This window comes from Rhodnius prolixus, unplaced genomic scaffold (assembly GCF_049639745.1).
Source record: "Rhodnius prolixus isolate KJV_2025 unplaced genomic scaffold, Rpr scaffold_3, whole genome shotgun sequence".
Taxonomy (NCBI): Eukaryota; Metazoa; Arthropoda; class Insecta; order Hemiptera; family Reduviidae; genus Rhodnius; species Rhodnius prolixus.
Window position 1 is genome coordinate 18,156,330 of NW_027411603.1, and position 13,443 is coordinate 18,169,772.

Consider the following 13,443-nt stretch of genomic DNA (forward strand, 5'->3'; position numbering starts at 1 on the left):
TAGCAATACTTCTTTGGAACGCAAACGGGCTGAATTCCCACAAAGACGAACTAGACATTTTCTTACATGACAAACTAATTGACGTAGCCCTAATTACGGAGACACACTTTACCGGACGATCTTACTGCAATGTAACTGACTACACTACTTATAGAGCAGACCACCCGGACGATACTGCCCATGGTGGCGCAGCCATTCTCATCCGCTCCTCTTTAATTCACAGCCTGCTCCTCACTGAGCAAACTGATGCTCTCCAGTCCGTGGCAGTTACATTGTCTTGCCAGCCATTCTCTCTGAATGTGGCAGCGGTGTACTGTCCGCCTAACAAAGCAATATCATCACAAGAATTTAGTACTTTCTTTGGCAAACTGGGGCCAAAATTCTTGGCAGGTGGGGACTATAACGCTAAACATCCGCAGTGGGGTTGTCGCACAACTAATCCTAGAGGACGCACCCTACTCAATGTTCTTTCTTCCTCTAACTACAATGTATTGTCTCCTGATCAACCAACTTACTGGCCGACAGCTCTCTCTAAACTGCCTGACATCCTAGACATTTTCGTTACCTCTCAGACTTCTTCACAGTGTACAGACATCTACACTCTTACTGATCTTTCTTCTGACCACAGTCCTGTGCTGTTGGTACTAACTGCGACACCTAAGACACTTCCGCCTCGCCCTTCTCTAATTACGGGACCTGTTGACTGGGACAACTTCCAAACTTTACTTGACACTAAACTTAATCTATCTCTCTCTTTAAAAACTGCTGACGAAGTTGATGAAGCAGTTTACACTCTGACCAACGCAATACAGACTTCCATCTGGGAATCGACTACTCACTTACATCGGAAGAATACTAGACAATATAACTTACCTATAGAAACACGAATACTCATAAGAGAAAAAAGGAGAGCTCGAGCCCTCTGGCAACGGACTCGTTATCCTAGTGACAAACGGATATACTTTAGACTCACAAGACAACTGAAAAGAAATTTACAAAAGCTAAAAATTGAAAAATATGACGCCTTCATTACAAACCTGACTACAAACCGTAAATCTCTCTGGACAGCTACACGCAGGCTACTGTCCTACAAACATACTCCTTCTCCACTCAGACGGGAAGACGGGACTTGGGCGAAATCGGACGAGGACAAAGCTACACTGTTTGCTCATCACTTGACAAATGTCTTTACACCTCATCCTGATATGACGGACGACATACACATGGATGAAATACAAACAGACCTGGACGTTCCACTTCCTCTCGCACTACCACCAAAAGCCTTTACTCCTTCTGACGTTAAATACACTATCAAGAATCTTCCATCTAGAAAGTCTCCAGGATATGACCTCATCACCTCTGAAATTCTCCGCCACCTACCTAAAAAAGCTATCATCTTCCTCACCTACATTTACAACTCTGTCCTTCGTACTACATACTTTCCGCTATCCTGGAAGTATTCAGTGGTGCGAATGATTCCAAAACCTGGAAAACCAGCTCACCTACCCTCATCCTACAGACCTATCAGCCTACTGCCGACTCTAGGAAAAGTTCTTGAAAAACTGTTACTTAAGCGTATTAACCCCATATTGTCGGAGTTTGGTGTTATACCAGACCACCAATTTGGTTTCAGGCGTCATCATAGTACTGTTCAACAATGTCACCGGGTTGTTGATGTTATTGCTTCAGCACTGGAGAGAAAACAGTATTGCTCAGGGGCATTCTTAGACGTAAGCCAGGCTTTCGACCGTGTTTGGCATCCTGGATTACTGTTCAAACTAAAAAAGCATCTTCCCTCAACATACTACCTCATTTTGCGCTCCTATCTTTCAGATAGGTTCTTTCAAGTCAGTACTGGCTCAGCAATCTCTTCTTTCTCCACAGTGAGGGCGGGAGTGCCGCAGGGGAGTATACTTGGCCCCGTTCTCTACACAGTATGCACATCTGACATACCTGTACAACCCTCTACACTACTCTGTACATATGCAGACGACACAGCCATACTAGCCACAAGTACACATCCTACATCAGCTTCATACAAGTTACAGACACACTTACATAAAATAGAATCCTGGGCAAAGAAGTGGCGGATTAAAATGAACCCACAGAAATGCCAGCACGCCACGTTTACTCTCCGGCGGGGCTCCTGTCCACCTGTCCTCTTCAATAGCAATCCTCTTCCTTATACAGATCTGGTGCGCTACCTTGGGCTCTACATAGACAAGCGACTCACGTGGAACCCACACACTAGACTTAAAAGACAAGCATTGACAAAACGTGCGAAACTACTTTACAGACTTCTTGGACGACGCTCCAAATTACCCATTGAACTCAAACGATTAATATATAGTACTATCCTCAAACCTATGTGGACTTACGGACTAGAGCTGTGGGGTTCAGCCAAACCTACAAACATACGGACTGTACAGACATTTCAATCAAAATTACTTAGACAGATAGCTGACGCTCCTTTCTACGTAACTAATCTCACTCTACACAACGACCTCAACATCCCCTTCATACGCCAATTAGCCAAGACTAAATATCAAAAATTCCATACTGCTCTCTCTACTTGCTCCAATCCTCTAGTACAGTCTCTCGCCTCCTCTGACATTTCTGACAATCCTCCTCGCCGACTGAATCGCCAGTGGCCCCGCGACTTCCTCGCAGTCTGAAGGCCTAAAATTAATATCCTCTAGAAAGTGCTGCCGCTGGGCAGTTCCTTTCCTCCTGCCTTTCACGCCTCTATACTTCTACCTCCCTATTTACTTATTGTATAGTGAATTATACAGATTGTAAATAACAAAATAAATTTAAAAAAAAAAAAAAAAAAAAAAAAAAAAAAAAAAAAAAAAAGTATTTTCTATATGTAAAATAAAATATTAAATAATAAGTAAAGTAACTACAGCATTGCTTTTTAATTAATGAGATGGGTGTGCCTGGTGTTTCTTTGCAAGGTTCGCTATATTGGGTACGAAATTATTTTTCCTTCGACTCCCTGTCTTAGATCGACCCCTACTTTTGTTTAGAAATTAACAAAATAATAAAATGAATATTATTTTAGAATTTATTTTAGCATCAGTATTTAAGCTCGCCAGGTTTTGTATTTTGATGTGGATTCCTCTTACAAGTTGGAATGTGTCAGTGAACTTCTACATAGTAGCCTTAAGTCAGTTTTATTTTAGTGTAAACGACTACAGTATTAATTATTTTCATTTTAATTTGCCTCAATTTTTTGGGGCGGGGCGGAATCACTTTTTTTTAAAATAGGGATTTGAATCAACTCGTTCCACCATCGGACTCGTTCCAGTGGAACGAGTCCGCTCTAATAGCCCATCACTACCCTAGATGTACTACACACAGTAGTAGTGATGGGCAGAACGAGTCCGTCTTTGGACTCGTTGGATTTGAATCAGTTCCAGGGTTGGAATCGATTCCAACAACTCGTTCACCGATTCCGGTCTCTGTACTTACCCTATGCATTAGTAACATTGTCACGCAATTTATTAAAAAATATCATTAAATGTTAGCTTTCCCAGTTAATAACAAAACTATATTTCTTTAACACACATTGAGTACTATCCCTAATTTCCAATTGCACTGATAAATATAAAATTAACAACGTAACACAAAAATTAACATAAAAATAGACTAGTCAATTATAAAAATTAAAGCAATGCTGTTTAGTCATTATCTAGCTTGACCACTGGAAGACTGGAGTTAATGTGCTTCAAGAGGATCCAAGATAGAGAAACGGAAATGGGTAGGAAATTATTCCCATAAAAAAAAATCTAACCCTTCAAGCAAAATGATAATTACTCATAAATAAAGAAATATTTATTTACTAGGACTTGTATATCAAGCTTTAAAAATATTATCTCATTATCTTACGAAAAGAAAAAGCTGTGTGCTTAATCTTTAACATAGCGCTGGACACTCTTATTCTTATCTTCATTGGGTAAGTTTAACCGTGTACATGACCGTGAGACAGTCAAAGTAACACTGAGCCAAAATTTAGTATTACCTAATTGGTTTACTTACTGCAGTATCCCTCCCACTCTATCACCAATTTCACAAACATTCATCGATTGGAAATAATTTTTAGTTAAATATTCGTTTTATTTGAATACAAAAAACATTATAACGCTTTCTTAAGATGATTTTAATTTTTAAAATTTGTTTTTGTCCATTACTCTTATAAAATACGAAGAATTTCAAATAAAATATAATATACAAACACAATGATCTAGTGTGCAGGTGGAGTCAGTCCTCGTTACCATAGCAATGGAACCGTTAAACAACTCCGGTTCCAGCTCCAGCAATTTCTATTGGCTAGATTCAGTGAACGAAAAAATGGAACGAGTCCGGTTTCAAAAGGATTTAAATCACTCCGGATTCGACTCCACCAACTCCAGTGGATTTAACCAATGAAAATGCTAGAGCTGGGCCGGAGTCGTTTAACGGTTCCGTTGTCATGGTAACTACGACTGACTCCACCTGCACACTAGATCATTCTGTGTTTGTATATTATATTTTATTTGAAATTCTTCGTATTTTATAAGAGTAATGGACAAAAACAAATTTTAAAAATTCAAATCATCTTAAGAAAGCGTTATAATGTTTTTTGTATTCCAATGAAACGAATATTTAACTAAAAAATATTTTTAATCGATGAATGTTTGTGAAATAGGTGATAGAGTGGGAGGGATACTACACTAAGTAAACCAGTTAGGTAATACTAAATTTTGGCCCAGTTTTACTTTGACCGTCTAGCTGACATGTACACGTTCAAACTTACGCCAATGAAGATGAGAGTAAGTGTCCAGCGCTAAGTTTAAGATTAAGCACACAGCTTTTTCTTTTTGTAAAACAATAAGATAATATTTTAAAAGCTTGATATTCAATTCTTAGTAAATAAATATTATGAGTAATTATAATTTTGAAGAGTTAGAATTTTTATGGAATAATTTCCTACCCATTTCCGTTTCTCTACCTTGAATACTCTTGAAGTAAGTTAACTCCAGTCTTCTAGTGGTCAAGCTAGTTAATGACAAAACTGCATTGCTTTAATTTATATTTGACTAGCCTATTTTTGTGTTAATATTTGTATTACGTTGTTAATTTTATATTTATCAGAGCAATTGGAAATTAGGGATAGTACTCAATGTGTGTTAAAGAAATATAGTTTTGTTATTAACTGGGAAAGCTAACATTTAATGATATAATAATATAATAAATTGCGTGACATTTGTTCTTATGTTTAATCGTTCCAAACCTTCTGCTGCCTCATTTTCATTTTTATTTGCCTAAATTTTTTGGGGCGGGGCGGAATCACTTTTTTTAAAAATAGGGATTTGAATCAACTCGTTCCACCATCGGACTCGTTCCAATGGAACGAGTCCGCTCAAATAGCCCATCACTACACAGTAGGTCTATGGACAATACTTACTGGTTCACCCTGTATATATTTTTTTTTAACTCTAAGCGCAATGAAAAAATCTATTTTGTTATTGTTTATTTCAATTAGAAATTAATGTGTTTTGTAATGAATTTAAAATATTAAGGATAAAATTATATTTTGAAAAACCCTCTTGACAAGAAGTATAACTAATCTTTTTAATAGCAAAAGGAAATAAATAATTATAATAATACGAACAGACAACACGGTTCACACAAGGCATTCGTTAAAAAAATGTTCTTAAAAATTGATTAAAACAAATTTTCCCTTTTAGCAGCAATTACTGTAAGGCGTCATTCATTTAATTCCGTAAAATTTAAAACTAAGACAATCAAATAGAATAAATATTTTTTCAAAACTTAGTAAGAAGTTCATGCAACATGCTTCATTCGGGACTGTTTTTACAATCATACAGTACAAAATGGTTTGATCAGCCTTATCGGATTATAAGGTTAATGGTAGGAATGAATTTAACAGTATCGAAGTTATAGTTGATTGGTATGTGAAAATAGTCAGCAATATGTAGTTAGTAAAGTTGATGAAAATCTGAACTCGGCTTCTTATTTATTTTGTGGGAAAGAGTGGTGTAAATACAATAAACTATACATTGGTTAAAAAGCTAGTTTAAGTCAGACAAACCCTGGTTACTTGCTTAACTAGATACTTAATTGTAAGATTAATTTAAATAACTATAGTTATTTGATCTTAAGAGTAAAAAGTTACCAAAAGTAGTTGTTCGAGGAAGAAAAACACCACTATTTGGTGCCGCAATAGGCATACGAGCAAAAGCAAGTCCCGAGGCATGACTAGGCATACCAGAAAAAAGGGGAGTCCTGCGAGTATAGAAACCTAAAGAAATAAACCAGAATATGAGTTACATAGAAATAATTTCTCACACATAAAAGTGATATTTCTGAATAAATAATATAAAAATGGACTAACTCATTTCCCTTTACTAATTATTTACAGTTGAAATGAGGTTAGGTCCACAGTGTAGGAAATATCCCTGACTTAATTTATTGTAGTAAGCATATTTTTTTGTATCCCTGTCTGGTCTTGGACATTTATCCATCATCAGAGGTTTATTAATCAGTTAGGGGTATAGAATTTAACTTCAACTATGTTTCACTATTATGCAAATGACTGTAATCATTAGCTTAAAGTGCAGTGTGAGACGGAAACATAGTTGAAGCTGAATTCTCTACCCCAAACTTGATTAATCAGAATAACAATGGATAAAAATCTGAAACCGAACAGGGTTACAAAAAAATGTTTGCAGGATATTATTTACACTTCCAAATATAAACGAAAATTTGTATAAAATACCAAAATCAATATTAAGAGAAAGTAAAATCTGTGGTGAACCCTCATCACTTCTCTACCGTAGTTTAGTAATTAAGTTTTTTTGTAACGTAAAATTATCCCTAAAGAGACTTCAATATTATGTATGTTTACATAAATCGAATCAGTTTTGTAAAATCGCTAAAAAGTGGCACTCAAATCAAACAATTTTCTTCTAATTTGTCATTTTGCTTTTACAACTTTTATTCTCTAATACTAATATCTAATATGAGATAAGTTCTACATTGAAATAACCTTTAGAGGAATGCTCAGAAGTGCTATTAACAGAATTTTCACGGGAAAGTGTTAAAAATAAAAGTTGTAGAAGTACTTTTGCGCAATTATTCACATAGTATACCTGGTTAAAAATAATCGTAACAGACCTTTTTAAGAAAGTCTTTAAAAACAGAAAAATCGATTCAGTGAGTGAAACGACTCGATTGACCGATAATGACCAAAACCTTCCAGTCAAAAATCGTACGGTGACCTCAAAACGAAATAAAAAACTGATCTTGCTACGTTTTTTTGTTTTTCTTTTTAAGTTAACGTGCCTACATTAACGTCAAAAATGGCAATTAACTAAGGTATGCCTAAAGCCGACCACTTTTACAATAAAATCCATCTCAGCCTCATGACGATAGATATGCGATTTAAAGCCAATAGAATGTAGTACGCCTGCAGAGAAAACCGGAAAGGCGGTATAGTCTCTAGACAGGTACCCTTCCAGAACAATGCAATAACATTAGATTAGATTAAACTAGGGCGGCCTGAAGGCCTACGCCACTGCGACCCCTTTGGATCTATTGTGGCTCCCCTCACTCAACAGCTCGCCCACCAGACCCGTCCTTTAACATTACTGATTTATAAACAATGCTCTGATTTTATGAATGTTATTAAGGAAACTAAATTAAATCAATAATTTAAAAAATATTCAGATATTTAAGTCATTTGTTATGGGTCAAGTTAAGAATAACAGCAAGAATTCATATATTACATATAAAATGTCGAATCACTTTCCTTGCAACAAAAGTGAAAATGAAGTTGATTAGGTTCGTAAAAAAGTCCTAACAAAACAAAGCGTTCGAATTATGTGATCCCCAAAGTACAATGCCCAAGAAGGATGACACTAAACATATCTGATGAATAAGAATCACACATAAAAATGATTCCGTCTTAGAGAATTTACTGCCCTCTTTAAAGAGGATATCAAAAAAGAGATTAGAATTAATACAATCTAATGCTTATTTTTTAGGATGAATTTGAATGTTGTGGATTTAAGATGAGTAAAAAACTGCAGAAATATCAACAAAACATAAAAGCTATCACGGTAGCTAAAGAAATCCAGGATTCGAAAGTTTTGAGATCATTCTTGGAATTAGTTAACTGGTAGACGCTTACGATATTAACAATTAAATCCAGTTACTTTTCCCATTCCACCAACTGTTCTAAAAAGACGACATTCTTTTTTCGGAAGAATGTCGTCTAGGATTTAATGGGATAAAAGAAATAATACTGTCAGATGAGATTTTAGTTCTCCAAGGCCGTTTAAAAAAAAGAATCAGATGCCAGTCCTTTTGCAACAGTTGCAATTTTATTCCATTTAGTGAAAGTTGGTTCGGAGTGTCTCTTCGCATTTGCAAGTAGACAAAGGCATTACAGTAACATTTGAAATAATTTTAGGAGTTATATAAAACAAAATACCTCTGAAATCTTATACCTGATAGGCGTAACTACAAAACTGACCGATTATTAAAGGAAAATAATTTAAACTTCGCAGAAAACAGTTGGGAAACTCTGGATATAAGGCTCCAATTTATCCGAAACTTGGAGAAATAGTAAAGAAATTGATATTCAAAAAAAAATTCTGTGTCATAGCCATCTTACAATCTAATCGACAAAAACTTAATTTACATAATACGCATGAATTAGCATCAACACAAAATGAATCGTACACTTAGTTTTCATTTCGGTGAGTTTATTTTCAACAATTCAATTAAACGGAATCCAATCTGGAAAGAATATTCTTACTTCTTTCTCTTATTACAATTCCCAAGATTTTATCTCATACATTTTCTTTATATTTCCAACTTTAAATCGTTTATTTTTATCTATTATAGCACCCTAGATTTTTTTATATTTCTGACATGATTCGTACTTTCGGCCATTATAAGATGTCAATCCTTGTATGAATTTGAGTTCAATTTATTTTTCTGTCACACACTAACTTGCTTACTCCTAATTTTAAAACATATTTGAAAGTAGATCTAGCATGCAAAACCGTACTTAATAGAGAAATATGCATTATTAATTAGTTATTATTTCTTAATTAGAAAGATGCGTTCTTCTTCCAGATCTGCCAAACATCAATTTTCTTTGAAAAATGATTCGAATTAAGTTAACAATCTATGATTGTGTAACCTGTATGCGAAGTTGTTAGGAAAAAATCGCAAGGCGCATTTTTATAAAGATCTAAAATAATAATAATTAATCCAGCTGCTGACCCTTAGATTTTCTCTTCCAAAGAGCTTCTTACAGCTCACTGTCCGGTGATAGACAGTGTTGTCTGCAACGAGAGAACACTGTCCGGAGGCTGGCAGTGCACTGGAAAAAGCTCCGGGCGCCAATAACCTTAGATTTTGACGCGCCATAAAAAAAAATAATAATAATAATAAATCACTTAATACTAAAGTGCTACTATGTTTAAACAATTTCTCGAAACTCGCAATTTTAGCAACAAATTTATTTATTTTTTGTACTAGGTAAATGATAGGATCGCACTAAACTGCTAAAAGGTATTTTAGAAGTAATTTTCTCCACTTCTTCTAGCAGAAATGCCCTTAATCGAAATTTATACGAAATTTGAAGTTTTAACTTCATTTCAAAAAATTTCTGAGAAAACATTTCCTCAACGTATAGGAAGAAAGTAATAATAAATACACACGTTCAAATCTATTGACTAAACTTATACCCTGAAAGTTACTTGATATGCTGGAGGATGGAAGTTGGAGGAGCATGGATCCTGGTGGATGAAGATAATGTAAGGGCCTCAAACTTAAAGGTTCCGCCAAATTCTTGTTTCTACCTAGAAAAGTGTATAAACTTTTTCAAATGTAATAATTTTATTCTGAATAATATCATAAATTATCTTCGTAATGTAATTTTTCCACTTTAATTTTAGCAGGAGTGCACCTTGTTTTGTGATGTAACATCTTTTATGATCACTTAATCCAAGATACAACCTTAATATTATTAATGATGAATCTCCTACCCTGCAACACAATCAGACAGGCATTCTTTGGCAACTGATCTGACATTTAGGAAAATTGATAACCCTCAACGCCGACTTTAATAACAATGTCCAACTTATTAATTATAAAAATAGGAGTCCAGCTTCTAATACGAGTTGGGATGTAAAGATAGCCGATTAGGATGAGTGCGCATTATTATCAAGAAGTCTGTTAACAGAAGTAAATATTAACGAGACTTTATCAACAACATCAAATTCATAAACGTTTTACATTCAACAACCAACCTGTCCAAACCTCATAGAAAACTATATCTAAGAAGTGAATTCAGATCTCGCAGAAACCTCGGTAGGACAAGGAGTGAGACAAGTTGTAAGAAAATACAATAGCCTTTAAAGATTACGAAATATCACCTACATGGTCTAATTACATAGTATGGAAAAAGGAAAGTGCTCAATGTCGTAGTATATGCAGAAACAAAATCATAAAATGAATAGATTTCTGCTCATCTTTTAACAAAACACTCCAATAAAGAAGATAAAGCTACTTTGAATCGGAAGTCTGTATCTCTCAATTTTCTGACGACATAATATTGCACTGTAATGTTAGATTATTAAAGGAGACAATAAACACAATGGATAGAGTTATGTCCAACCACTGTAGATGGTGCTCTAATAAGGGTCTACGTTCTCCGAAGCGAAGAGTAGTATTATGATTTTCACTCCAAAAAGGTATCTTTACGATCACCAGTAAAACTTAGAGGACTCCATTTACGGGTAGAGCATGTCGTGAAAACACTGTACATGTATTTCGATGATTAATTTCTCAGGAAAAAGCACATTATTTACATACTTAAATTTTGCGAATAATTTATGAATATATTGAGCTGCCTTAACCACCCTTAAATGGGGCAGATGTTACAAAGTAGTTAATATTATCCAATCAGCTAATATATCAATATTTACAGTATCTTTAATCATGGCGTGATTAGTACTAATCTAGGAGGTTTATTTTATATGTGAAGGGACGATTTCTAAGCCAACATAGGTTCAAAATATAAATAAATAATAATACTTATAATAAATAATAATTACATCAGATTCACTTTGTTATTAATAACTTACTAGCATCTTCAAGTTCCGTTACTGCATCAGTTTCATTTGGCTTCACAACCACTAAAGACGTCAGGGGTGTTACAAACTTATACTAGAAAAAGAATAATAATAATAATAATAAATTGCTTAGATGTTGATGCGCCTTGAAACATTAAAATAATAATAATAATAGAACAGGGTATTAACTAATATAAACGTACAATCTAGAAAAAAATAATAATAAAAATACCTTAAGTGCAAGATTAAGGGCAGTTTCCTTTAATTTACTTGATTCCTCCTTGTTATTATCTTCATCTAATGTATCTTTTTTTTCCAGAAGTTGTTTAACAGTAAGATATGCCCAAAGTCGTTCTAAAGAACCAAAGGGTTGCTTCTTTCCTGATAAGTTAATTCCAGTACTATCCTCAGTATTATCCAATGGTACTTTTGAACCCTTATAAATGTTTAATTATTGTCACATTCCTGATTAATATTTATTTTTAAACTTATTGTACATTAGTTATAGAGTATTTTTTGAAATTATACAAGAAAGATATTACATAAAGATTAAACCAAATAAAAGAAAATTAAGCAGATTATATAAAAACTACTTACATCTTTAAACGCAAAAGAAAAGTAAAAAAGAACTGTCTGCGATCTAAATAGCTAGATTTACAAACTAATACTTCAAGTCTTTTTGGAAGAAATTAACTAATAAGTATTACAACATTACTTACTGAACTAGCTGATTTTTCCTCATAAGTGAATTGCTTTGGTACTTTTAGTTATATACAACTATTTGCAACATCGAATACATTTGTATAATTTCTTTAAAACTCACCTGCACTGCACAGCTTTCTGTTCCATTAGATGAAATTGAATATACGTCCATTTGTAGCTCTTCAACATTATCCACTAATTTCCCAGCTACAATCAGTTCTGAACCACGAAATAATGAACGGAAATGTTTCTTTGTCAATGAATTGTCTGCTACCTAATTAAAAAGTCAAACATGAAATATACTAAAATAAGAGATTTAGAAATTTATAAAAGTATAGTATGGGAACTTCTTAATCGAGTGAGAAATTAAGTAAGTAATGAGATGGCTAAGTTATCAAAGTAAGTAGTTAGCATTAACAAACTATTGTAATAGTTTTTGGGAGGATAAAGAGCTTGTGTACTAATCAAGCAATATACTATACTGTACAGATTCTATACTTCAAGGCAAACACATTTAATAAAAATAAAAATTTGCTGGACGAGAGGTCGGATTAATGATTCGTATTGGAGTTATTTAATTACAAAGGACGTATAAAGATTTGTTAATCACTTTCTACAGAAGGTAAACCAAAATGATAAATAAAAAATGGTCAGAAGTGTTTAAAATAAAGAATAGAAATATTAATCATCTCACTTGGCTCGGTATATAGCTAAAAGTGACGTTGGAAAGAAGTGGTGAAGAAATATGTTTGTAAAAGTTTTTAAGTTGGAGAGCAGCATCAGACGCTTCATAGATTTTTTTCCCAAAACCACTATTCTCCAGTGATAATTTGTTTAAGAAACCCATGTCCGCACCATCTCCAAAGCCAAGAGAGTATATAGCAGTTCTAAAATCACATGGTGCAAAATATTATCTCTTGAATAACTCAAAAATTGATAAGATGAAAGACAAAAGTAGCAAGTACAGAGCAACTATTATTCCGCGCAAAATATCGTTGAAAATAAACCTTAAACAAAAACTAAAGTATACAAAATAAATATTTATTAAAAACGAAACAAAAATATGAACGTTTCAGAACGAGTACCTGGGAACATTCAATTCCCTAACTGTGGAACGAATAGCATTTAAATTTGTTATCCCCACAGTCGGCTCCCCATCAGTGAGAAATATTATCATCGGCTCGAGAGGTTCTTCACTTTTGTTTTTCAAATCATTCTTTATTTTCTCATATGTATTATGGGATAGAATAATGGCAGTTTTTATGGCATCGTTTATATCAGTTCCTGGAAAATTAATTCTATTAACAATTTTTAAAGAAAAATGATTAAAAAATTTGCACTTTAGAATGAAATTCGTTAAGGTCAATACAAGCAAAGATGACTTGAGGAGAGTGATAGTTAAAAGGAGAGCAGAAGAGAGGTCAATGAATAGCAAAAGAGACATGATATAGACTTTTCAGGGGGATGGATGAAGAAGAATGTCGCGAGTGCGGAGAAAAGAGATCAGCCCTCAAATTCAGTGAAACCAGTATTAGATAGGAAAGGGCCGCAGGACGGTGACTAGTGGGAGAAAAAGAAGGAAAAA

The 13,443-nt window shown here is 34.2% G+C and overlaps 1 protein-coding gene across 7 annotated transcripts in view; it reads right to left on the reverse strand.

Moving 5' to 3' along the window:
- LOC141453379 (inter-alpha-trypsin inhibitor heavy chain H4-like) overlaps window positions 1-13,443 on the reverse strand; it is a 40,210-nt gene that overhangs the window by 10,119 nt on the left and 16,648 nt on the right. For 2 of the 7 annotated variants that reach the window (XM_074126532.1, XM_074126538.1), the window contains 7 exons: window positions 12,944-13,142; window positions 12,553-12,745; window positions 11,980-12,132; window positions 11,389-11,592; window positions 11,169-11,250; window positions 9,768-9,881; window positions 6,182-6,307 (listed from right to left, as the gene is read on the reverse strand). In XM_074126532.1, the coding sequence (XP_073982633.1) occupies window positions 6,182-6,307; window positions 9,768-9,881; window positions 11,169-11,250; window positions 11,389-11,592; window positions 11,980-12,132; window positions 12,553-12,745; window positions 12,944-13,142 (1,071 nt within the window). The remainder of the gene's footprint in view (window positions 1-6,181; window positions 6,308-9,767; window positions 9,882-11,168; window positions 11,251-11,388; window positions 11,593-11,979; window positions 12,133-12,552; window positions 12,746-12,943; window positions 13,143-13,443) is intronic. The other 5 variants (XM_074126534.1, XM_074126535.1, XM_074126537.1 and 2 more) reach the window with 5 other exon arrangements.